General features: G+C 48.8%; 1 protein-coding gene across 1 annotated transcript in view; it reads right to left on the bottom strand.

Annotated features, from left to right (window-relative positions):
* Positions 1–5,854: 5,854 nt before the first annotated feature.
* LOC120933566 overlaps positions 5,855–27,197 on the bottom strand; it is a 37,963-nt gene continuing 16,620 nt past the window's right edge. Inside the window, exons 6-8 of the mRNA XM_040346827.1 lie at positions 24,388–24,544; positions 9,378–9,575; positions 5,855–6,016 (exon numbers count right to left, since the gene is read on the bottom strand). Coding sequence (XP_040202761.1) covers positions 5,928–6,016; positions 9,378–9,575; positions 24,388–24,544 — 444 coding nt within the window. The 3' untranslated portion in view covers positions 5,855–5,927. The remainder of the gene's footprint in view (positions 6,017–9,377; positions 9,576–24,387; positions 24,545–27,197) is intronic.

The following is a 27,197-nucleotide window of genomic DNA, read 5'->3' as shown; positions in this document are numbered from 1 at the left end:
ATGGACCCTGAGTTGAGGCCAGGCCACACAAAACCTTTGTGCTGTGCTCCCACTTTCTGCAATGTGCTAGCTGCATGGTCCCTGAGTTGAGGAAAGGTCACACAAGACGTTCCTACTGTATCTCCTTCCTGTGATGTGTTACCTGCATGGACCTTGAGTTAAGGCTAGGCCACACATGGATGCTGTGATCTGCTGCCCTTTGAGTACCTTCCTGCTATTTCTACTCTTGCAAAATACTACTTGCATGGACCCTGAGTTGAGGCCAGGCCACACAAGACCTTCCCTTTGTGTTTTCCCCCTCCCGGGAGCAGCCTGTATCCTCCTGGCTATATTCTGTTGCCAATTGCCCCTTGCTGTGCCTGGACTATTGCCATGTCACCCTCTCTATGCTGTTACATGTCTCTGACCTGTAACATCTCCAGACTAAATTTAGCTGGATTTCAGGTTACGACTGTGACTCTGGACTTCTCTTTGCTGTTCCATACTGCTGCTTTGGACCTACTGTTTTCTGTACCGTGTTGTCACCAGGGGCCAAGTCCTGGGGAAAAAAGTGTGCTAACTCCCACCCAAGATCCACTCCCCCACCAAAAAATAAAAATAATTATACGCTCATATACATAATTACTAAACCGCATGTTTTTTTTTTTTTTTTATCCACTGTACCTTAGTAATCCTTTGTTACTGGCCGCTTCCTGTATATGGATTCATCGGGTAGTGTGCGGGTATTCCGTCACTTCCTCGATGCCGCAATGTCTCCTGTTCTTTCTAAATCCCGCAATAACTCGCGGCAGACCTCCGCAATGTCTCCTGGGAACAATGTCAAAAGCTCCCAGGAGACATTGCGGCATTGAGGAAGTGACGGAATACCCGCACACTACCCGATGAATCCATATACAGGAAGCGGGCAGTAACATAAAGGATTACTAAGGTTCGCCGGCCCCTGACAGTGACTCGAGATGATTCTGATGGTGGAGAGGGGATTCTGATGGTGGGGAGGGAATTCTGATGTCGGGGAGGGGATTCTGATGGCAGGGAGGGGATTCTGATGGTGGAGAAGGGATTCTGATGGCAGGGAGGAAATTCTTATAGCAGGGAGGGAATTCTTATGCCAGGGAGGGGATTCTGATGGTGGAGAAGGGATTCTTATGATGGTGAGATGATTCTGATGGTGGAGAAGGGATTCTTATGATGGTGAGATGATTCTGATGGTGGTGAGGGGATTCTGATGGTGGGGGAGATGATTCTGATGGTGGGGGAGATGATTCTGATGGTGGAGAGGGGATTCTGATGGTGGGCAAGATGATTCTGATGGTGGGGAGGGGATTCTGATGGTGGAGAAGGGATTCTTATGATGGGGAGATGATTCTGATGGTGGTGAGGGGATTCTGATGGTGGTGAGGGGATTCTGATGGTGGTGAGGGGATTCTGATGGTGGTGAGGGGATTCTGATGGCGGGGGAGATGATTCTGATGGTGGGGGAGATGATTCTGATGGTGGAGAGGGGATTCTGATGGTGGGCAAGATGATTCTGATGGTGGGGAGGGGATTCTGATGGTGGAGAAGGGATTCTTATGATGGGGAGGGGATTCTGATGGTGGAGAAGGGATTCTTATGATGGGGAGATGATTCTGATGGTGGTGAGGGGATTCTGATGGTGGTGAGGGGATTCTGATGGTGGTGAGGGGATTCTGATGGTGGTGAGGGAATTCTGATGGTGGGGGAGATGATTCTGATGGTGGGGGAGATGATTCTGATGGTGGGGGAGATGATTCTGATGGTGGTGAGGGGATTCTGATGGTGGGGAGGGGATTCTGATGGTGGTGAGGGGATTCTGATGGTGGGGGAGATGATTCTGATGGTGGGGGAGGGGATTCTGATGGTGGGGGAGGGGATTCTGATGGTGGGGGAGGTGATTCTGATGGTGGAAAAGGGATTCTTATGATGGTGAGGGGATTGTGATGGTCGGCAAAGGATTGTGATGGCCGGGAGGGGATTCTGAGGATGGAGAGGGGATTTTGATGGTGAGATGGGGAATTTGATAATAGAGAAGGTATTCCAAATGCGGGGAGGAATTCTGATGGTGGCGATGGAATTCCGATGGTGGAGAGGGGATTCTGATGGTGGGGAGGTGATAGATCAGGAGATACAGGCAATGTATAGATGTTATAAACAAATCACAGCTTTTCCTTTGGCCTTCAGCCCCGTTTCCACCCTTTTTTTTTATCTCCTGGGCCTCCCTGTTGCTCCTAATGTCAACAAAAAGCCTCATTGTCCAATAGGTACCTTTGGAAGAAGGAAGGGGGCAGGCCGAAGCTTGACTTTATAGGATAGGTCAATATTTGCATATCTATAGACGCCCCTCCGAATCTACTCATCATGTGACCTGCACGGAAGGTAACCTTTACATATGAATTTGTTCATTGTATAAAATGAGCAGTTTTGTGGCAGGTTCACCATTTACAAAGTCCAATGTATTAAACTTCTAAGATCTCCAAATTAGGGATCTTCCCATGCCTGACACGTACAACTTTAAATTTACTCAAAGCTGCTTCCCCCCTTTAAAGGCGTTCAGAAATAATGACAAGATTGTTATTTACTTACTTTATTACAGTATTATTAGTACAATACATTATTTAAAAACAAGGATAAGAAAGTTGACCTAGGATAGAGAGATCGGGGTTTGGGGTCCATAAAATGTGATTGGGTAGGTAGGTAGGTCTTGGGTTCTCCATTCTGAAGAGATGTCATAGTGACCTACCGTATGATGTCAACTTTATATATCATTCATTTTTTTCATCATCCTTTGTGATATTCTGTAATAAAAGAACAAAAAAGTACCCTGCGTATTCCCAGCTACACCTTTCACATGACCAGTGTCTTGGCATTGGGTCATACGAAAGGTAGGGGGCGGGGGGGGGCCTTCTTCCACAATTTTCTTCTTTATTAGCTTTTTATTTTTGTTTTTTTGGTTCTTTCTTTGTTCCGGCATTTGACACGTGCAATTCGTTTTGGTCTGAATATCAATTTAAAATAATTTTTGGTTATTCGGAGATTCAGATGAATCCGAATCTCAGAATTAAATATTAACGAATTTCGTAAAAAAAAGAAATTCATTTTGTTTTGTATATTCATTTTATAACGAATTCCAAATTTTCAGAACAATCCAAATTCGGGAATTCATTGCCGAGTGGCCCTGCCTTCTTGTGATGTCATTGGCCGAGGCGTGGTGAGTTGATGATGTCATGAGAGGGCGGGGTCACCCAATGATGTCATCGTGCAACTCCGCCCCTTAGTTTTTTAAGAAAGTCATTAGGCGGAGCAGGCAGACGGCGGGAGCCTTCAGCGAGACCGGAGGTTTTTTTTTTCTTCGGCACTGCCGGTGGTCTCACTGGGGGGGTGGGGGATGGTATTGTTTTTTATTTTTTTATATTTTGCCAAACACTCGTGTTGTGTCTATACTCACTTTTTACACTTACTCATTTACGGGGGAGGCGGTATCTGACCCCCACAACCACCGGTCAGGGTTGTGGGGAAGAGGCCCTTGACCCCATCAACAACAAGGTGCTTTGGGGCAGGGGGCACCCCCCCCATGTTGAGGACATGTGGCCTGGTATGGTTCGCCTTGCCCCCCCACTTCCTGCATGCTCAGATATGGTATGGATTTAGGGGGGGAACCCAAGCTGTTTTTTACATAATTTTTAATTGCCATTATTCTAAAAAAAAATCCTGGACTTATGAAAAGTCTCGTCCGCGTCACTTCTGGTGCCACAATGTCAGGAAACAGCTGTTCGCGGGCCTTTACCACGCATGCGTGACTTCACTGGTGCTTTATCGCGCATGTGCAGAAGCAAATTTCGGGTCCAGAAAAATAATAGATTCGAGCAGGTGGTGGGTGGAGCAGCGATTTGTTTAAACTCATTGGCCCGGATTCACGTAGCACTTACGCCGACGTATCTCGAGATACGCCGCGTAAGTGCACATATGCGCCGTCGTATCTATGCGCCTGACTTTGAAAGCAAGATACGCCTGTAAATAGGCTTCAACCGACCGACGTAAGTTTCCTATGCCGTCGTTTCGTGGGCGCATATTTACACTGGCCGCAAGGGGCGCTCCCATTGATTTACGATTCGAATATGCAAATGAGTGAGATACGCCGATTCACGAACGTACTTGCACCCGGCGCATTAATATACGTGGTTTGCGTAAGTCGTACGTCTGGCGTAAAGTTACGACTCATGAAGCAGGTGTAAGTCAGCTGCATCAATGCAAATGGCTGCACCAGGGAACACAGCCGTCGTTATTTACGTAATACGTGAATAGGGCAGGGCGTAGGTTACTTTCACGTCGTAGGCAGTGATTCAACGTATCTTAGGGAGTATTTTCGACGTGATTCTGAGCATGCGCACTGGGATGCTTCCACGGGACGGCGCATGCGCCGTTCGTTCGGCCCATCATTTGCATGGGGTCACGCTTTATTTAAATGGATCGCGCCCACTTCCACCTACTTTGAATTAGGCTGGCTTACGCCTACGAATTTACGTTACGCCGGGGCAACGTTGGGAGCATTTGCTTTGTGAATTCCATGCTTGCCTCTCTGCGTTGCGTCAGCGTAGCGTAAAGACATACGCTACGGCGGCATATATATGCGCCGATGTATGTGAATCCGGGCCATCATCTGCAGCACCGCATCCAGCCCCGCCCACGCCCCAACATGCCCCTAGGCTGTTATTTCTCCTAACCCGTACCGAAGTAAAGTGGGAGAGCGGTGCTTCAAGAGGGGGGGGGCCCGCTGACGTAGCCGCACTGGAAGTGACACGGTCGAGGAATTTTCATAGGTTGAGATTATTTTTTATTACACCGGCATTTTTTTGTTTACATTTCAGTTGTCAGTGGGGAAGCCCGCTGACAGCTGATGAGTCATCGGTTGCTAAGGAAATGGCGGCCGACTTTCCAGCCCGCTCCTTAACAACTAGCTATTGTTCACACAGAATTTGAATTGGTCGATCATTTTTCGACTGATCCAAATCGTTCCAAGAATTTGGAATTCGTAAGAAAATTAATAAACAAAACTAATTTTTATTAAAAAGAAACTAAATAAATTTCCAAACCGATAAACAAAATGAGTAACATATTGAATCTATTTGAAACAAAACAATTTTTTACGTACTGCGCATGTCTATCCGGCATCATCCAGGATCGCCACCTGCCTCCTGGACTGAGATGACACAATCATATAAATCCTGGCGCCTGTTCACAATTGTCTAATAAAGATCAGCCCCAGCCTTTCGCCTTGACTTGCTGCAAAGTTAGGCTGCATTCACACCTGAACGCGGCGTATTGTACCGCGATTTGCCGCGACAAATTGCAGCGTTTTGTCCCGCGATTTGCCACGACAAAACGCTGCGTTTTTTTAGCCTACAATACGTCGGAGGGGTGATTTTACATTGTCGGCTATGCCGAACGCCGAAGCCGCCTGAAAAAAAGGGTCCGGGACTTGTTTTGAGCTTCAGGCGTATGGCGTTTCGGCGTTCGGCGCGGGGATGTGAACCATCTCCATAGCCGACAATGTTAAATCACCCCTCCAGCGTATTGCAGGCTGCAATAGAGTCGGGCGTAAAAACGCCTAGGTGTGAATGGAGCCTTACAGTCAGATTGTCGAAGGGAGAGGGGACCGAGGAAATGTTTCTTCCTTCATCAGGTTGATGATATATCAGCCTCAGCCAAATCACCAGGATGAGACTCACATGTAGAATTTATTGGTACAGAGATGTAACGTTATTGAAAGGCCCATTTAATTCCTTTTTTTGTAGTATTGTCAGAAATGGTCACACAGGTCTGTCCAATGATTTACCGGTTACATTTACAACTAAAATTCTTGAGTTTTGGTGTTGGGTCCAAGATTTAATCCGGTCTGCATAGAGTAGAATTCAGGGGAGATTTTTGATGAGATTCTGCTCTTTAAGATCCTGGAGAGTCTGTGCATGGAGCCGCGTGAGGTCCAGTAGGTCCTCCAATACTGAAAAGGCAAAAGATAAAACAGGCTTGACCTTTGGAAAGCTCTTCAGCTTTTAACTTCGACATTTCCTCACCACTTTGCCCCCACTGATGAGTTTTACCAGACTAAACATGTTATACCTATCTGCTCTGTGAAATGAGCGGCCCCGATCCTCCGCCTCTCAGGTCCCCTCCCCACAGGCTCGTCCTGCATTTGAGTACCCCCCCACACACACACACAGTGGGGCTTAGCCCTGACTTACGTACTCTTGTGTCCCCAGGGACCCCCCTGCACTCCTGTGCCTCAAATAAACACTGCAATCCTGTGCCTCCAGTGACCCCTGTGCCTTTATTAACTCAGTGACCCCCGTGTCTTCTGGGACCTCGGGTGACCCTAGCGCCCTTTGTCATCCTGTGGCTTGACCCCTGTGTCTCCATGTAGCCTTAGATACACTGCTGTATACCCTGGACTCTCTCTCTCTCTCTCAGGCTGCATTCACAGCTGAGCGCAGCGTCTTTGAGCGCTTTTCCGGCATTTTTTCCACACAATTTCGCTTGTTTTTATACAGCGTTTTTTTTACTTAGCCAATAGAGAAAACTATTATCTGTTGCATTATTTGTCGCTAAGTATTTCCGCTTTTTTTTAGCTTTTATTTGTTCTTTTATTATTATTCCTTTATTATAATGTTTTTTCATTAGGGTAAGGGGTTAATGTTTAGTTTAGGTTAGGATTAGGAGTTGGGGTTATTTATTATTATTTTATTATTATTACTACTACTACTTTGTTATTATTACTACTATTTTATTATTACTATTACTACTAATTTATTATTATTATTATTATTATTATTATTATTATTACTACTACATTATTATTACTACAACATTATTATTACTGAATGAATGAATGAATGAATGAATGAAAAACTTATATAGCGCGGCGCATGCGAACTGAATCGCTTCTGGGCGCTAGTTGTTCGTGTCTCATGACATCAAAAGAGCAGAGTTTTGATCCGTCTTCTGAAAGTCAGGTGGTTTTCCTCCAACCGAATGCTGGTTGGTAAAGCGTTCCATAGTCTAGGACCCTGAAAAGCAAACCTTCTTTCTCCTTTGGACTTGTATTTGGTTTTTGGTACCCTGACCAGATTTTGGTCGGTGGATCGCAGAACGCGATTCGAATTGTGAGGTTCTATCTTGTCGCAAAGATATTGCGGAGCCTTCCCATGGAACAACATTATTATTATTATTACTACTACTTTATTATTACTATTACTGCTACTTTATTATTATTACTACTACTTTATTATTATTATTATTATTATTATTATTACTACTACTTTATTATTATTATTACTACTACTACTTTATTACTATTACTACTACTTTATTATTATTACTACTAATACAACATTATTATTATTACTACGACTTTATTATTATTACTACTACTTTATTATTACTACTACTTTATTATTATTTCTACTACTACTTTATTATTACTATTACTTCTTTATTATTATTACTACTACTATTACTACTTTATTATTACTACTATTACTTTATTATTATTACTACTACTACAACATTATTATTATTACGACGACTTTATTATTATTACTACTACTTTATTATTTCTACTACTACTACACTAATTTTATTACTACTACTTTATTATTATTATTACTACTACTACTTTATTTTTTTGGGAGAAAGCGCAGTGACGTCACCACGCTGAAGTGAGGAGGAAGGGCTCCGTGTATGCCAGCCGGCAATTTTTAGATGTTGTTTTTATTTTGATACTTTGCAAGTACGTTTCTCTTTTTTTAATAAATGTTTCTATCGCAGAATTATGCCTCCCTTCTCTCTGTTACCATTAACCTAACGAATTGATGAGTACGGATGAAATCGGGAGTAGTTATTACTACTACTTTATTATTATTATTACTACTACTTTATAATTATTACTACTACTACTACTACTTTATTATTATTATTATTATTACTACTACTACTTTATTATTACTACTACTTTATTATTATAAGGCCCCTTTCACATTGGGCAGTGGAGGTGCGGTGACGGCATAGCAGAGCTATTTTTAGCGCCGCTATACCGTCGTATTTACCGCGATATTCGGGCGCTAGCAGTGCGGTTTTAACACCCGCTAGCGGCTGAAAAATAGTTAATACCGCCCGCAATGCGCCTCTGCAGAGGCGCATTGCAGGCGGTATTACCACGGTTTCCCATTGATTTTAATGGGAAGGCGTGGTATAGAAGCGGTAAACACCCCGCTCCTATACCGCTCCAAAGATGCGGCTAGCAGGACTTTTGGAGCGGTCCTGCTAGTGCACCGCTTCAGTGTGAAAGCCTTCGGGCTTTCACATTGTAGCCTGCAGGGCATGATTTTTTCATGCGGTATAGCAGCGCTATTTTTAGCGCTGTACCGCATGAAAAACGCCTTAATGTGAAAAAGGCCTTACTACCACTTAATTATTATTACTACTACTACTTTAAAGCGGGGGTTCACCCTTAGAGGGCATTTTTTAGCCTTAGATTCCTGCTCGTTTTTACTAGGGGAATCGGCTATTTGTTTTAAAATATGAGCATTACTTACCCGTTTACGAGATGCATCTTCTCCGTCGCTTCCGGGTATGGGCTGCGGGAATGGGCGTTCCTTCTTGATTGACAGTCTTCCGAGAGGCTTCCGACGGTCGCATCCATCGCGTCACGATTTTCCGAAAGAAGCCGAGCGTCGGTGCGCAGGCGCAGTATAGAGCCGCACCGACGTTCGGCTTCTTTCGGCTACGAGTGACGCGATGGATGCGACCGTCAGAAGCCTTTCGGAAGACTGTCAATCAAGAAGGAACGCCCGCTCCCGAAGACCCATACCCGGAAGCGACGGAAGAAGATGCAGCTCGAAAACGGGTAAGTACAGCGCATATTTTAAAACAACTAGCCGATTCCCCTAGACAAAACGAGCAGGAAGCTAAGGGGAAAAAAAAAAAAAAAAAAAAAAAAAAAATGGTTGAACTCCCGCTTTAAGTACTTTTGCACTGTATTCCATGACTCAAAAAAAAAAAAAAAAGCCATTAATCATCTATATGTAGGAAGAATATACCAACAGAGGTGTGAAATAATTATGCTGCCACTTTAAATTGAAAGCAGTACTAGGTCACTGGGTCTGTAGCTGCAGCGATGATGTGTGCACTACTGGAAGAGGGGTTCCTTGTCTGGCCTCTGTAAAGCATTCAATAAAGAGATGATCTTTGTGGCACAGTTTCAGTGTCTCCTCTTACATGGGGCTGACCAGAATCCCTCCACTCCTTGGAGGTGGTACAAAGAGTCTTTATAAAAACATAACACCTGAAGAGCAGTGAGAACATACCGTAGGTGTACAGCGGCGTCCCCCTTGGCTCTTGCAAGAGTAACGATTGGAAAAAGCTGACCAGGGCTCCTGATGATAAAGATCGTTCTGGAAGTGAAAGAGACTTTAAATATGTAAAATCCACAGCAAGAGGGTTCCTCGGGGGTGGAGTCACACAAGTGCCAACGACGTCCCATATCACGTGCCACACACCAACATCTAGTGGGAAAAAAATGGATGCAAAACTATTTATTTTGTTTAAGAAAAGTGCAATGGTTACATTTTTTATTGTACTTCATTGACCAGGTTTTGCATTTTCCAAGAGCGCTTAAGAAATACACATTTCAGATTGGCATCCGTCTGCACACAGAAACCAACTGTCTGTTGCATAAATGTGAATGAAATAGGTAAAAGATGGCTTTAGTTCCTGTTCTCCATCTGTAGAGAATTTTTCAGATGCTAGATAGTAGACATGTGCAGACTGGAATATTTTGTTTTTCGTTTTTTCGTTTTCGTTTGGAAAATAAATTTATTTAGTTACTCCCGAAAATCGTTTTGATTTATTTCGTTTTTCGTTGGGGAATAGCTTTCGTCCGAAAATCCAATAATACTTGGTTTCTGTCGAATGGTCAAAAGAATATTCGCCGGAACGTCGAATCTTTGTTGGTTTCTGTCTAATGGGCCAAAAAATATTAGACGGAACGTCGAATCTTTACGTTGAATCGTACATTTCCATTCGAATATTCCGCCTACAAGAATTCTAATGTTGTATGACTAGTAATAATGTCGAATCTATTCTCTATAATGTCGAATCTATTTTCTCATGAATCGAAATCTATTCTCTGTAATGTCGAATCTATTATTTCTATAGTGTCAAATCTTTTCTCTATAATGTCGAATCTTTTCTCTATGATGTCGAATCTTTTCCCTATAATGTCGAATCTTTTCCCTATAATGTCGAATCTCTCTATATCGCAACCGCAACGAAAACGAAAATAAAGCATTTTTTATGTCGGATCTTTTGGTTTTCGTTTCTTGCACTTTCGTTATCGTTTGTTAAAACGATAACGAAAAAACCTGATTTTCGGACGAAAATGCATTCTAACGAAAACGAATGCACATGTCTACTAGATAGTATAAAATCAAAAAATAATTTTGCTCTGGTCCCCCTCGTGCTTCTCGGTCCCCCTTGGTCCCCCTCCATTCTCTGGTCCCCCTCTGTGCTTCTCAGTCCCCCTCCATGCTCTGGTACCGCTCTGTGCTCCGGTCCCCCTCCGTGCTCCTCGGTACCCCTCTGTGCGCCGGTCCCCCTCTGTGCTTCTCGGTCCCCCCTCCATGCTCTGGTACCCCTCTGTGCTCTGGTCCCCCTCCGTGCTCCTCGGTACCCCTCTGTGCTCCTCGGTACCCCTCTGTGCGCCGGTCCCCCTCTGTGCTTCTTGGTCCCCCTTGCTACCCCTCTGTGCTCTGGTCCCCCTCCGTGCTCCTCGGTACCCCTCTGTGCTCCTCGGTACCCCTCCGTGCTCCTCGGTACCCCTCCGTGCTCCTCGGTACCCCTCCGTGCTCCTCGGTACCCCTCCGTGCTCCTCGGTCCCCTTCTGTCCTTGATCTGTCAGGAGGGAGAGCGGAGGAAGGAGCCAGTAAATATGTAATTTACTGGCTCCTTCCTTAACTGAATTGAATAGGGTCAGTGATCACTGACTCTGTTCATTTATAACTGAGCATTGTAAACTGTGTTTACAATGCTTCAGTTTATGAATGGAGAGGAGCCGCTGTCTCCTGTCCATTCATCTCCAGTGCAGCTGAGGCTGCAGAGAAAGGGGCTGGGGAATCTGTGTCCTCAGTCCCTTTCCCTATCTCAAAGGGGAGATATCAGAGGTCTGTTAAGATCCCTTATATCTCACCAAAGCCCCCCCTCAACAGGGCTAAAAAAAAAGAATAAAAAAGGATTATTAACAAATAAATATCGAAAAATTGTAAAAATAATAATAAAAAAAAAAAACACACTGACACACAAAAAAAGAAGAAAACATTGTAAATAAAAATAACAATAACAAAAATGTAAATAAATAAATAATAATAAAAAAAAGACTACTGACACAGTCCACGCGTCATCAGTGCTGCATGTTAGTGCTACTGTCACATGACATAAAAAAAAGGATCGGTGAGTAAAAAAACATATAGGTACTTATACTCGGTCTTAAAAAAGTGGTATCGGTGCAACCCTATGAATATATAGGTTACGTGTCACTAACTTACTAACAGACATATCTATATGGATGTCACCCCACTTCCTCAAACTCGTCCAAAACCTAGCTCATGATATTTCCTCCCCCACGTGCCTCTTCCCCTGACTTCTCTGTTAAGAGCAATGGCACAACCATCCAGGGGGGGGACTGACAACTCATGGGACCCCGGGCAATAGAAGATTATGGGGCCCCCGGGCAATAGAAGATTATGGGGCCCCCCGCCAATAGAAGATTATGGGGCCCCCTGGCTTACAGATGGCCGTCACACCAGGAGTAAGTAAAAAACAAAACATACAGGGCTAGAATCACGTAGCTGCGCCCATTCGTACGGCGGCGCAGCGTATCATATTTACTCTGCGCCGCCGTAAGTTTGAGAGGCAAGTGCTGTATTCACAAAGCACTTTCCTCCTAACTTACGGCGGCGTAGCGTAAATGGGGCCCGCGTAAGCGCGCCTAATTCAAATGTGGAAGGGGGGGGCGTGTTTTATGCTAATGTGTGATGACCTGACGTGATTGACGTGTTTTCCCGAACGGCGCATGCGCCGTCCGTGTACATATCCCAGTGTGCATTGCTCCCAAGTACGCCGCAACGACGTATTGGTTTCGACGTGAACGTAAATTACGTCCAGCCCTATTCGCGAACGACTTACGCAAACGACGTAAAAAAATTCAAATTTCGAAGCGGGAACGACGTCCATACTTAACATTGCGTGCGTCTCATAGAAGCAAGAGCAACGTTACGCCGAAAAAGCCTTACGCAAACGACGTAAAAAAATACCGCCGGGCGCACGTACGTTCGTGAATCGGCATAACTAGGTCATTTGCATACTCTACGCCGAAAACAACGGAAGCGCCCCTAGCGGCCAGCGTGAGAATGCACACAATTATTCGCGGCCTGCATTCAAGTTACGTCGGAGGAGGAAGCCTATTTTTTGGACGTATCTGCCTTGGAGAATCGGAGTATAAACATTCTCCCTATAAATCACAGTCCACAGAGTGCCAACTTACGGCAGAGCCCCCCAGTGTGCCACCCTAAGGCAGAGCCCCCAGAGTGTCACCTTCCATCAGTGTCCCCTTACTCACACCTTTGCACCTTAGTGCTTGGTGTGGCAGGCAGCTGTCTGGAAATGGCTTTTAATTAGAAAAAACACACTTGTTGCCGTCTCTTAAATGCGGAAGTGAGGCGTAGAGCCCGCGAAATAGTGAAGTGCTGTGGTTAGCCCCAGATCGGGATTTTCCCATCAAAATGATGTTGGTGTCAGACATTTCACGGACAGATGTAAAAAAATAACATTGGCCCGGATTCAAGAAGCAATTGCGCCTGTGTAACCATAGTTACGCAGTGCAATTGCTTACTTGCCCCGGCGTAACGAATGTTCCTGATTCAGGAACCTCGTTACGCCGACTGCAGCTTAAGATATGCGCGGCATAAGGCTCTTATGCCCGCATATCTTAGGCTGCATTCTTGCGATGGCCGCTAGGGGGCGTTCCCGTTGTGATCAGCGTATAGTATGCAAATTGCATACTAACGCCGATTCACAACGTTACGCGAGCCCTGCGTACGCAGTTTACGTAGTTTCCGTACAGCGTTTTTCGCGTAAGGCTGCCCCTTTTAATAGCAGGGGCAGCCAATGCTAAAGTATACCCGTCGTTCCCGCGTCGCGACGTTCAAATTTTACGTAATTTGCGTAAGTGATTCGTGAATGGCGCTGGACGCCATTCACGTTCACTTTGAAGCAAATGACGTCCTTGCGATGTCATTTGCCGCAATGCACGTCGGGAAAGTTTCCCGACGGAGCATGCGCTCTACGCTCGGCGCGGGAGCGCGCCTAATTTAAATGATTCCCGCCCCCTACGGGATCATTTAAATTGCGCGCGCTTACGCCGGGCATTTTGCCGGCGCGCCCACGCAATTTACGGAGCTACTGCTCCGTGAATCAAGGGCAGCGCAGTAAATTCAAGACCCTATTGGATCGCCAGCCTCTCTTGGCTCTCCTCAGGCGGACTCCCCACCGAACAGCTTCCCCTCAAAGGAACAACGCTTGGGATCTTCTCAGGATTGGGGACCCAGTCGATCACTGGGGCTCAGCCATAGCTCAAATGTTCCGGACCAACATGGTCCCGGAACCAGGAACACCACGTGGCACGCGCAACCCGGACTGGAAGGCCATTTCGCCGGGGCGCCGTGATGTGGTCACCCTGAAGGTGGGTGCCACACTGGAAGAAGACCCAGACCAATGGCGTCTGTCTCATAAATACCCTCCCCCAGCATGCACAGCGAGGAATACCCCTTCTGATAGGCTGCTGGGGAAAAGCACCCAAACCTCGACTCCACTGCTGCCACCTGTCGTCCTGGGGTGGGATCAGCACCCCAGAAGCGACAGAATGAGCCCACAATACAGCCAAGCTAAGACAGAGACCCAAATTCAAACAAATCCTGGTCAGAGCTAACTAACTCTCTGACCCCCCCTAAATTTAAACTAGCACCGGTTCTTAGAAGTAACCAGGCGCTACACTAGTTTTACTGAGGCTGGCCACCCTGATGGGGCCCCCTAGTGGACTGGGTCCCGAATGGTCAGTGCGCCCCTGCATCCAGCCATCCCCACATGCCAGGGTGCTAGGTCTTATCCTGGACTCTGAACTCTCCTTTAAGCCCTACATCCAATCACTGTCCAAAGCTTTCCGCTTCAACCTTCGCAACATCTCCAAACTACATCCCTTCCCAACCAATAAAACCACAAAGCTCCCGATTCACTCCCTCGTTATCTCTTGCCTCCACTACTGCAACTCCATCTTCATTGGCTTACCTTTAAATAGACTATCACCCCATCAGTCCATCATGAATGCTGCCGCCAGACCACTCAGCATCTGCTACCCTTTTCTGCCAATCCCTCCATTGGCTACCACTCACCCAACAAATGAAATTCAAAATACTAACAATAACCTACAAAGCCATCCACAACTCTGCCCCCAGCTACATCACTAACATAGTTTCAAAGTACCAACCAAATTGTCCTCTTCGTTCCTCCCAAGACCTCCTGTTCTCTAGCTCCCTCCTCACCTCCTCGCATACTCGCCTCCAGTACTTCTCCCAAGCCTCTCCCATTCTCTGGAATACCCTACCCCAATCTGACAGACTATCTCCAAATCTATCTACTTTTAGGCGATCCCTGAAAATTTTTCTTTTCGGAAAAGCCTATCCTGCCTCCACCTAACAACTGTTTTATTTTCTTCATCAGCTCATCCCCCACAGTTATTACCTTTTGTATCACTTGACCCTCCCTCCTAGACTGTAAGCTCTAACGAGCAGGGCCCTCTGATTCCTCCTGTATTGACTTGTATTGTAATTGTACTGTTTGCCCTCATGTTGTAAAGTGCTGCGCAAACTGTCGACACTCATAGGCTAGTGTGACCACATTACCAAACTACCATTCAGGGACACCCTCCCTTTCCAAAAATCAGCTTGTGCTGTAACGAATCACAGCACAGTGATTGGACAGAAGAGGCGGGATTTATTATTATTATTATTTATTTCTGCAATCACAAGCAGGGGGCGAGGACTGTGCTCCTCCATGCATTCTCGCCCAGGACAAGTACCATCGGTGAGTAAAGCGGTGATGTGGCGGCCTTTTTTGGGGCATCAGATTGGCCCAGGGGGGTGGCTGTGTCAGTTTCATTCCGGGACACTGTAGTGACAGACCTGAAAAATGCAGGCAATCAGGGACACGTGGTCACCCTACCTTAATCACCAGCAGTCCTTGCTGCAGATCGCCTCTACAATTAAGCCCCAGAAAGGACGAAACGCGTCTGAGGCGTTCTCTACAGGTGGGAGGACAGGATCCGAAACCCCTTTTTACCCGTCTCATTCACATTTATGCAACAGGGAGTCAGTGTCTGTGTGCAGATAGGCGTCATTTTGTTGACACAGGCTTAGTGGACAGTTGACAGTGATACAAGAAAGAAGCCACTGCCCCATCTATAGCTGGACATCACAGTAAGCAGCATTGGAAGGCTACATAAGATATAAACAGAGCCATGGATAAATCCATGGGGAAAAAAAAAAACGTACTTACTGACCAGCTTGGTGGGCATTGTTTTTAATAAGGGCTCCCACATCGTAGCTATCAGAAAACTGAGATTCTATAGACCCTGAATTAAGCTGCGATGACACTTAAGATGCGGAAAAATGGCCTAATGCCGCATACACACGACCTGAAATTTCGACAAGAAAACTGTGGATTTTTTTCCAACAGAATGTTGGCTCAAACTTGTGTTGCATACACTATCACACAAAATTCTGACCGTCAAGAATGCGGTGACGTACAAGACGTACGACGAGCCGAGATCAATGACTTTCAATAGGCAGTTTGGCTCTTCTGCTTGATTCTGAGAATGCGTGTTTTTTGGTGCATCGGAATCAGACCGAGTGGAATTTCCAACGAGAACTTTTCTTGTCGGAAAATTTGAGAACCAGCTCTCAAATTTTTGTTGTCGGAAATTCCAACAGAAAAAGTCAGGTGGAGCCTACACACAGTCAGAATTTCCAACCAAAAGCTCACATCCAACTTTTCATGTCGGAAATTTCGTGCCGTGTGTACGCGGCATAAGACTTTTGATAATGTTGCTTTATCGGCCTTAAGACCAGCTGCTGCAGTTGTACTGCGGAAGGTTGGCTCTCCATCATTGTACGTCGGCCGCTTTAAGAGCTCTAGGGGGTCCTGCGGCGCAACATCGGGGTCAATGCGCATGTCCACCGACCACCGACGATCATTCCACAGAGAGCCAAAACATGCATCTGTCAATGTAAACAGACAGATTGTGATGGAGTTAATAAAATGATTATTTTGTGTTTATGTTATTTTTCTCCTAGCCACTCAAATATTGCTTTCCTTTCTTATATTGTTTTATTTTTTTTATTTCTTTATCTATCTATCTATCTATCTATCTATCTATCTATCTATCTATCTATCTATCTATCTATCTATCTATCTATCTATCTATCTATCTATCTATCTGTGTATTACAATAGTAGTATTTTCCTTGAAAAAGTCATTATAGAGTTAAATCTCGACCCGGGAAGTAAAACTGAAATCAGATGTCTTTTTACTCCCTACTCATAATCAACCCCCTCTTTCCTGTGCCCTCCACCGAAGAAGCAAATATGGAATCTGAGTGAAAGACCTTGTGGCAAGAGGGACATGTAACAAGAGAAGACTGAATGTTGATGAACCAATCAGATGTACCCATATGAATGATGATTGCTTATGTCACTCTGTCTATAAAGTGAGGCCCGGAGCAACTGCAAGTCAGTGTAGGGCCGGCCATGACAGGGTTAACAGAAACCCTGGTAGCCGGGGGGGGAGGAGTAAGAGCAGTGGGAGGGGAGATTATATATATCTCCTACCCTCCGTTTTCCCGGGCAAGTGAGGCGTGGGGGAGCGAAGTTACTGTGTGGTCTACACAGCCTGCAGTTGTTTCGTTGGCCAAGGTAGGAACGGCGGCGGGAATGGCGGCTATCGAGGACTTATTTGCACGGCTTCGTGCGGAGGCGGCGGTTCGGGGGGAGGACTGGCTGCAGCAGCAGCTGGGGCCGCTTCTCCCGCAGGGCGGAGGGGACACTGTGCAAGCAGCGTCGGGGCCTAATCACACGGACGCTGCGCAAGCAGCATCAGGGCCTAATCACACGGGCCGGGGGCCTCGCGGGCGCGCTCGTCCCGGCCCCCCCGCCGTTATTCCCCCGGTCTATCTCCGGGACGGCAGGGGAGGGATAGCAGCCACGGCAGGGCCCCATCGGGCCCCCCCGCAAAACGCGCGGCGGCGGCGGTTTCAGAGGGCCCAGCCAGGGGCACCAGGAGCAGCTTGGGAGCGAGGGGGGGACGGCCAGGGGGCTTAGATGCGGCGGCCTTACCCGCCCGGCGTGTGGAGCAGTTGGTGACGGGCCCGGTCGTGGTGCCTCGGCGTGCGGGATCGCAGGCAACGGTGGCTAGCCCCCCAGCGTCCACGGCTAGCCACTTGCAGGAGGCCCCAGGGGTGAGGGGTCGGGAGGTGGAGCGCGCCGGCAACAGCAGAGGTCCGCCGGGCAGAAAAGCTTCGGCTAAATCCGTGCACGGGTCCAGGGCCCGCAGGGGGAGTGAGTCCGGCCCTGGGCCTTCGGCCTCCGGGACCGAGCCGCCCGGTGGGTCATCATCGGGGGATGAAGTTCTGTTCGAGGACCGGTCGGAGGGGGAGCTGTCTGGCTCAGAAGAGGAGGTCTTGCCCAGGACGGTGCCTGCAGCGAGGGATCCGAGGCGATCCGCTGATGGGATTGCTTCCACGCAGCCCGGTAAGTCCGTTTACACCAATGTTTCTACTGTGCAGTGTGTTGATGTGGTTGAGAGGGGCCTGGGGAAGGGGGGGGCCCGGGGTAGGTTGGTGGTGCCCGCGGGGGCTGGGGGTAGTGCAACATCTTCCCAGGTTACGGATGCACAGGTGGGGAATGCTGGGGTGGATGCAGGATTGCAGAGATTTCTGTCAGGTCTGGAGGCTCTGGTTAGCCAGCTTAAAGGGGGTGACAGACCCCCCGCAAGCCCGGCGGTAGCCTGGGGGCCGGTCGGGGGGGCACCGGGGGTGACCGCGGCGGCTGCCCCAGCGGCGTTAGTGGCGGCTGGAAAGGAGGCAGATGGGGGTGGCTTGGGGGCCGGGGCAGCGTTGCAGCCGGAGGTAACTGCCGAGTTGGCGGGGGCCACAGCTAAGAAACGGGATTTGGTGCGTTTGGCGGACGAAGCAAGGGGGCAGGTTTACACTTGTTATGATGCGCCACTGGGGTCGCATCTGAAACAGGAGGTCCGTGAGAAGATCTGGAAGAGCGAGTACGTGGAGATATTCGCGCTGTTACCGTTGGAGAAATTCAACTTGGACAGGGTTAAGCCGGAGGATTCCAAAAAGGAGGATGAGGAAAAGAGGAGATACAGGCTTATACCTCGCACGTTTGCGAATTGGTCGCAAGCGTATTCTATTTTGGCCAGCGTGATAGGCGAGAAGAACCCCGAGCACTGCTCGGCGCTCTTCAGCTACCAGGAGGCGATCAGTGAGGCCTACAGGTGCTATGGGGGCACAGGTTGGCTTCGTTATAATGAACAGTTTAGGCAACGCCGGGCGATAAGGCCAGACATTCGGTGGGATGCTAAAGACATTAGCCTTTGGATGCGGCTCATGACGGCTCCGAGGACGTCTGCGCCGTTTTTTCAGGGGGGGGCGGCGGGGCCTCTTCCCTGGGACAGTTGGCCGGAAAGAAAAAGGGGGTTTGTTGGCAGTTTAATGAGGGCAACTGCAAGTTCGGAGGGTCATGCCGATACAAGCATGAATGCTCCGGGTGTGGGGGTAATCACCCCTCTTCCCGCTGCTTCAAGCAGGGCAAGGGCCGTTCCGGGGATTCTTCTGGCAAGAGGGAGCACCCAGGTGATGGTGAAAAGGATGCTGCCGTTTCTCGGTAGGTATCCGGACAGAGCGGCGGCTCAGCTCCTGGAGGAGGGTTTTACTGTAGGTTTCCGTATCCCTTGTAGTTTGACGGTGGTTCCACCAATGTCTAAGAATTAGCTTTCTGCGCTTCAGCACCCGGAAGTGGTTTCTGAGAAACTGCGGAAGGAGGTCGGGCTGGGCCGTATGGGGGGCCCGTTTGAGTCCCCCCCTTTGGAGGGTCTGGTGGTGTCGCCGTTGGGGGTGGTACCGAAGAAGGAACCGAACAAGTTCAGGCTCATTCATCACCTCTCCTTTCCAAAGGGGGGGTCGGTGAATGATGCGATTAATGCAGAGGATTGTTCAGTGTGTTACACATCGTTTGACGCGGCAGTGGGTTGGGTCAGGAGGTATGGCCGGGGGGCATTGATGGCCAAGGCGGACATCGAGGCGGCCTTTCGGCTGTTGCCGGTGCACCCGGACAGCTTCAGGTTGTTGGGGTGTCACTGGGAGGGTGAGTTCTATGTGGACAAGTGCCTGCCCATGGGTTGCTCGGTGTCCTGTGCGTTATTCGAACAATTCAGTTCCTTTTTGGAATGGGTGGTGCGAGACGTGGCGGGAGTAAATTCAGTTATCCATTATCTGGATGACTTTCTCTGCATTGGCCCGGCGGGGTCACGGATTTGCGCGGTTTTGTTATCTACGCTAGAGCACATAGCGGAACGTTTTGGGGTGCCGCTGGCGCCCGACAAAATGGAAGGGCCTAGGTCTGTCATTCAATTTTTGGGCATAGTCATCGATTCCGATGCGATGGAATGCAGGTTGCCGGAGGATAAGTTGGAAGGCCTCAAGGCGGAGGTTAAGGGTATGATTGGCGTGCATAAGGTGCAACTGCGAGCTCTGCAGTCGCTTTTGGGTAAGCTAAATTTTGCCTGCAGGATCCTCCCGATGGGGAGAATTTTTTGTCGACGGCTGTCGGCTAGCACGGCGGGGGTTAGGTTGCCCAATCATTACGTGCGGCTGGTGAGGGAGCATAGGGAGGACCTGCTGGTGTGGCACTCGTTTCTAGAGGCTTTTAACGGCAGGGCCTTGTGGATGTCCGGCCCGGTCAGCAACTTTGACCTGGAGCTGTATACGGATGCGGCCGGGGGATCGGGATTTGGAGCCTTCTTTCAAGGACAGTGGAGTGCTGGCCCTTGGCCTCAGTCATGGTTGTCTGCGGGTTTTACAAAAAATTTGGTGCTGCTGGAGCTGTTTCCAGTGGTGCTGGCGGTTGAGTTGTGGGGCACGTCTTTCCGGGATCGGAAGGTGCGCTTCCATGGGGATAATCTGGGGGTCGTGCAAGTGATCAATCGCATGACTGCGTCCTCTCCCCCAGTGATTCGTCTCCTGAGACACTTGGTACTTCGTTGTCTGCAGTTGAATGTGTTTGTCCACACCCGGTAAGTGCACCGCATACACAATGTCGTGGCTGACGCTTTGTCTCGGTTTCAGTGGGACAGGTTCCGGGAGTTGGTGCCGGAAGCGGAGGAACGAGGGGTCCCCTGTCCGGAGTGGCTGTGGCAGATTCCATTGGAATCATCTCCAATTGGATTAGGAGATCGTGAGTGAGGGTACTTGGGCGGCCTATGAAAAGGTATGGTTGGAGTGGCGGAATCTGGTGAGGGAGTCGGAGGTGCACCTTTCGGGACCGGAGGTGAGGACACTGGTATTGTATTTTTTGTCTAGGAACATGGAGGCGGGAGTGTCTCAGTCGGTATTAGATAAGAAACTGGCTGGGTTGGCATTCTTGTTCAAGTGGCAGGGGTGGCCGGATTTCACGAAGGATTTCTGGGTGCGCCAAGCTCTCAAGGGGTACAGACAGCAGGGGCGGCGGCTGGACGCACGCCGCCCGGTGTCTTTCGATATTTTGAGAGGGCTTATGGAAAAAGTGGGTACAGTATGTTCGTCCAGGTTTGAGGCTGCATTGTTCCGCGCAGCATTCGCGCTGGCGTTTTTTGGGGCTTTTAGGGTGGGCGAGCTGGTGAGCCCGTCGAAATTGGTCCAGGGGGGCATGAGGGCCTCGGATGTTGGTTGGGCCCCGGAGGGGGTCACGCTGTGGCTCAGGAGGTCCAAGACGGACCAGAGTGGCAAGGGCAGGGCGGTCCATGTGTTCCCGATTGACGGATCGGAACTGTGCCCAGTTGGGCTGGTTCGGGACTACCTGGACGTCCGTCCGGGAGTGGGGGTCACCTTTTTAGTACACGAAAATGGGTCCCCGCTGTCACGATATCAATTTGTGGCGGTGTTTAGGAAGTGTCTGGGAGTGTTGGGCCTCGTTGCAAAGGAGTTCTCGGCTCATTCGTTTAGGATCGGGGCGGCTACGGAGGCTGCAAGGAATGGACTGGGTGAAGAAGCAATAAAGCGGATAGGACGGTGGGAATCCAGGAGGTTTCGTTTATATGTCAGGCCGCAGCTGGTGGCGAGTTTGTGTTGAGGGACTGGGGAGCTGGTTTTTTGATAAGGGGTAAATATGGTTCAGTGACTGTTCAAAAGGTGGGTCGTCTCTGTCTTTGGGGGTATGTTGGTGATATGTTCTTTGCTTACTGTCTTTCAGGTGCTGGACCACTGTTGGTCTGGATAATGGGCCACTCCTATGTGGTTCGGGGGGCCAAACGGGCGGAGGCGCGCCCGACCGGTCGCCAGCTGGGGATTTCGAGACAGGAGGCGAGTGTACGGTGGTTGGGGGTCCCCGGGATGTTATGGAGCAGAGTGGTGCCGGAGGTGCACAAATTTGCACGTTTAGACAGGCCACCGGATGTGCTTGTTATTCATGCCGGGGGGAATGATCTTGGAGTGAGATCAATGTTGGAGATAGCTCGGGACATCAAATTTGATTTTCAGCGGATCCGGATGTCCTTCCCGGATACGGTCGTGGTGTGGTCTGATATGGTGGCTAGGACATCGTGGAGGATGGCTAGGTCAGTGGAGGGGGTGAATCGTGCGCGCAGGAAGATCAACAGGAATGTGGGGCGGTTTGTGCTTAAGAACGGGGGGCTAGTGGTTCGGCACCCGGAATTGGAAGTGGACACGTGGCGGTACCTCAGGAGTGATGGTGTTCACCTCACGGACGTGGGGATTGACATGTGGGTGTTGCGCTTAGAGGAGGGGGTACAGCAAGCAATGAGGGTGTGGAGGTGCGCCCGAAGGTAAGGTGTTACCTTTGGGTGCTGGTGGCGGGTGTTTTTGGACTTTGCAGGAGAAGATATTACCCCAAAGATGGATGCCAGTACCCAGCGGTGTGATGGGTTCTGAAGGGGTTTCTAGTTGCCAGTCTACTAATGTAGCTGGAAGGTTGGTGAATGGGGGCACTGCGGTCAATGGTCGTCTTTGAGCCAGCTCATCGGCTTGAGGCCTATGACCAGAGGTTAGGACACTGCAGTGCCAAAAAAGTGTTACAAGGTTACAAAGTTAAAATGTTAACAAGTTTAGTGGTTAATGGGTCCTGCAAAGTCCAGCACCATTTTAGGAGAGGTTATTATCTCAGGAAATACGTGTTTTTCTATGTGTTATTGGTTATTTATTATTTAAAGAGTATTTAAAATAAAGGAGGCTGCTACGGCCAGTTTTTACTCCAACATTAAGTAGTGGTCTCATTATTTATTAAGGGTTAATGTGGGGTATTAACTGTAAAGGGGTCTTAGCGGTCAGGGTATATTCTGGTATACCATAGTCAAGCTACGATACCAATAAAGGTTCCGCCTCTCTTGCTGTTGGGATGGTGGAGGATGTAGACTGAATTTCCCTCTTGTCTGCGTGCTTCACTATTATGAAATTTGGCTCAGAGGCAGAATGGGTTATGCCCTGGAGTTGTGCCAGGGGCAAGGCTGGACTGGGACAAAAATTTGGCCCTGGACTTCATCCAGACTGGCCCACTTTGACAGGTCTCTCCCATGGATGCCGGACAACTCCCGCACCCTGCCCTGCCCGGCCACCCAAGCCCCCTCTCCCCCTTCACTAGCCGTTCTACTTTATTAGAGTAGAACGGCTGGTACTGGTACTCTTATAGGCAGTACCAGTGGGGAAGCTAGACATTATTTCACCCGGGGCAAAGAATCAGTTCGGTGCCCCCCCTCTTATGGGACAAGATTAGGCAGAAGTGAGAAACTCCCAGGCCATAGCTGTTGAGTCAGCTGTCTGTCCCCTCCCCCATGCTCCTCTGTCGTCATCCCTGCTCCTCTGGTACTCCCCCTGCTTCTTTTCCCCCCAGGTGAGCGCTGCGGGGAGGGAGAGGAGGTGAGCGCTGCGGGAAGGGAGAGACAGAGGAGCGGAGGTGGGCGGCGGTCCACTGTCACTGAAGCCGGCCCACTGAGCCATCGGCCCACCGGGAAACTCCCTGTAGTCCCAATGGCCAGTCCATCCCTGGCCAGGGGGTATCTTTATCAAGATCCCCATCCTGACAGGGGAGGAGAGACAGATCTGCTGTTCCTAGTGATTAGTAACAGCGACCTTTCTCCTCCTCCAGTCAGTCCCCTCCCCTCACAGTTAGAAACACCTCCTAGGGAACACATTTAACCCCTTGATCGCCCCCTAGTGTCAACCCCTTCCCTGCCAGTGACATTTATATAGTAATCAGTGGCTATTTATAGCTCTGGTCCCTGTATAAATGTCACCGGTCCCAAAAATGTGTCAAAGGTGTCCGATGTGTCCGCCACAATGTCGCAGTGCCACTAAAAATCGCAGATCGCCGCCATTACTAGTAAAAAATAATAAAAATGCCATGAATCCTTTCCCTATTTTGTAGACGCTATAACTTTTGCGGAAACCAATCAATATACTCTTATTGCAATTTTTTACCAAAAAATATGTAAAAGAAATACATATCGGCCTAAACTGATGAAGACATTTTTTATTTTTTGGTGAATATTTATTATAGCAAAAAGTAAAAAATATTGTTTGTTTGTTTTTCGCTCTTTTTTTGTTTATAGCGCAAAAAATTAAAAACGCAAAAAGACCGCTCTATTTGTTGGAAACAAAGGACATCAATTTTGTTTAGGTACAACGTCGCACGACCGCACAACTGTCAGTGAAAGCGGCGCAATGCCATATGGCAAAAAATGGCCTGGTCATTCTGGTCTTTAAGTGGTTAAAGGACCACTCCAGCATGCCCTAAAACGTAACACTAAAGTCGTAATTAAAGTGAATGGTATAATACTGAATACACAGAGCTACAAGAGGGTGATGTATTGGTATAAAATGTTTTGCATTTGTAAAGCTAGGGGGCGCTCTCTGAGAAGCACTGTGAAAGGTCTGTTGAATTATAGATCACACATGCAGACACTATCTCATTGGTCCCTCACAGATATCCTCACCCTTGGCGTCCCACTCTGAGTAGCACGGCAGCGTCAGAGGCGAGTCCCTATCGCAGAGCTCCGTCCCGCTAAATCGTTGGTGATTGGACCGGACCCAAACGTACGGGCGACCATACTTGGCGTAGGCGGCCAATAAAAACAGAGTGCAGTGTGTTTCCTATTTAAAAAAAAAGAAAAAAAGACAGATAAAATTAATAAGAAAAGTAGAGAAAATTGCAAGGGTTATTTTTTTTCCCCAGCTTTACGATAGCCCTTGTATAGATATCGGACTCCTGAGGTCAGATTCCCGTAACCCCCTGCACAGCGGTATTCAATGAGACAGTCTGGGCTCTATTCATTCAGTCTAACACTGTGAACGTGCTTACAGGAGTGGGAACAGAGGGATGACCTTAAAGGTGTTGTAAAGGTAAAAAAAATGGGCCAGATTTATGTAGGGAGCGCGTATTTGTGTGCGGGCGTAGCGTATCCTATTTACGCTACGCCTCCGCAACTTTGACAGGCAAGTGCAGTATTCACAAAGCACTTGCTCCGTAAGTTGCGGCGGCGTAGCGTAAATTGGCCCGCGTTATTCAAATGTGTTAGATGTGGGCTTGTTTATGTAAATTTATTGTGACCCCACGTAAATGACGCTTTTTCCGAACGGCGCATTCGCCGTCCGTGAAAGTATCCCAGTGCGCATGCTCCAAATGACGCCGCAAAGACTCATTGGTTTCGACGTGAACGTAACTTACGCCCAGCCCCATTCACGGACGACTTACGCAAACGACGTAAAATGTGAAAAATTTGCCGCCGTCCCGAGGTCCATACTTAACATTGGCTGCGCCTCCTATAGCAGGGGTAACTATATGCCGGAAAAAGGCTAACGGAAACGACGTTAATAATTTGCATATTCTACGCCGAAATCAACGGACGCGCCACCTAGCGGCCAGCGCAAATATGCACCCTAAGATACGACGGCGTAGGAGACTTACGCCGGTCGTATCTTAGCAACATTTAAGCGTATCTCAATTTGAGCATACGCTTAAAGATACGACGGCGCGGATTCAGACTTACGACGGCGTATCTACTGATGTGAATTCCCTGTGTGAATCGCCGTAGCTGTTTAAGGGGTATAGGGCGGCAGAATGGCTCCCCTGCGCAAATCGTCGTAGCTGTTTAAGGGGTATAGGGCGGCAGAATGACTCCCCTGCGCGAATCGCCGTAGCTGTTTAAGGGGTATAGGGTGGCAGAATGGCTCCCCTGCGCAAATCGCCGTAGCTGTTTAAGGGGTATAGGGTGGCAGAATGGCTCCCCTGCGTGAATCGCCGTAGCTGTTTAAGGGGTATAGGGCGGAAGAATGACTCCCCTGCGCGAATCGCCGTAGCTGTTTAAGGGGTATAGGGTGTCAGAATGGCTCCCCTGCGCAAATCGTCGTAGCTGTTTTAGGGGTATAGGGCGTCAGAATGACTCCCCTGCGCGAATCGCTGTAGCTGTTTAAGGGGGTATAGGGTGGCAGAATGGCTCCCCTGCGCGAATCGCCGTAGCTGTTTAAGGGGTATAGGGTGGCAGAATGGCTCCCCTGCGCAAATCACCATAGCTGTTTAAGGGGTATAGGGTGGCAGAATGGCTCCCCTGCGCGAATCGCCGTAGCTGTTTAAGGGGTATAGGGTGGCAGAATGGCTCCCCTGCGCAAATCGCCGTAGCTGTTTAAGGGGTATATGGTGGCAGAATGATTCCCCTGCGCGAATCGTCGTAGCTGTTTAAGGGGTATAGGGCGGCAGAATGGCTCCCCTGCGTGAATCGCCGTAGCTGTTTAAGGGGTATAGGGCGGCAGAATGGCTCCCCTGCGTGAATCGCCGTAGCTGTTTAAGGGGTATAGGGCGGCAGAATGACTGCCCTGCGCAAATCGCTGTAGCGGTTTAAGGGGTATAGGGTGGCAGAATGGCTCCCCTGCGCAAATCGCCGTAGCTGTTTAAGGGGTATAGGGCGGCAGAATGGCTCCCCTGCGCGAATCGTCGTAGCTGTTTAAGGGGTATAGGGTGGCTGAATGGTTCCCCTGTGTGAATCGTCGTAGCTGTTTAAGGGGTATAGGGTGGCAGAATGGCTCCCCTGTGTGAATCGCCGTAGCTGTTTAAGGGGTATAGGGCGGCAGAATGACTCCCCTGCGCAAATCGTCGTAGCTGTTTAAGGGGTATAGGGCAGCAGACTGGCTCCCCTGCGCAAATCCCTGTAGCTGTTTAAGGGGGTATAGGGTGGCAGAATGGCTCCCCTGCGCAAATCGTCGTAGCTGTTTAAGGGGTATAGGGTGGCAGAATGGCTCCCCTGCGTGAATCGCCGTAGCTGTTTAAGGGGTATAGGGTGGCAGAATGGCTCCCCTGCGCAAATCGTCGTAGCTGTTTAAGGGGTATAGGGCAGCAGAATGGCTCCCCTGCGCAAACCGCCGTAGCTGTTTAAGGGGGTATAGGGTGGCAGAATGGCTCCCCTGCGCAAATCACCATAGCTGTTTAAGGGGTATAGGGTGGCAGAATGATTCCCCTGCGCGAATCGTCGTAGCTGTTTAAGGGGTATAGGGTGGCAGAATGGCTCCCCTGCGCAAATCGCCGTAGCTGTTTAAGGAGTATAGGGTGGCAGAATGATTCCCCTGCGCGAATCGTCGTAGCTGTTTAAGGGGTATAGGGTGGCAGAATGGCTCCCTTGCGCAAATCGTCGTAGCTGTTTAAGGGGTATAGGGTGGCAGAATGGCTCCCCTGCGCAAATCGCCGTAGCTATTTAAGGGGTATAGGGTGGCAGAATGGCTCCCCTGCGTGAATCGCCGTAGCTGTTTACGGGGT

The sequence above is a fragment of the Rana temporaria genome, chromosome 3 (genome assembly GCF_905171775.1).
Source record: "Rana temporaria chromosome 3, aRanTem1.1, whole genome shotgun sequence".
Classification (NCBI taxonomy): Eukaryota; Metazoa; Chordata; class Amphibia; order Anura; family Ranidae; genus Rana; species Rana temporaria.
Note: the sequence above shows the minus strand (reverse complement) of the source record. Positions and strands in the feature narration are given on the sequence as shown.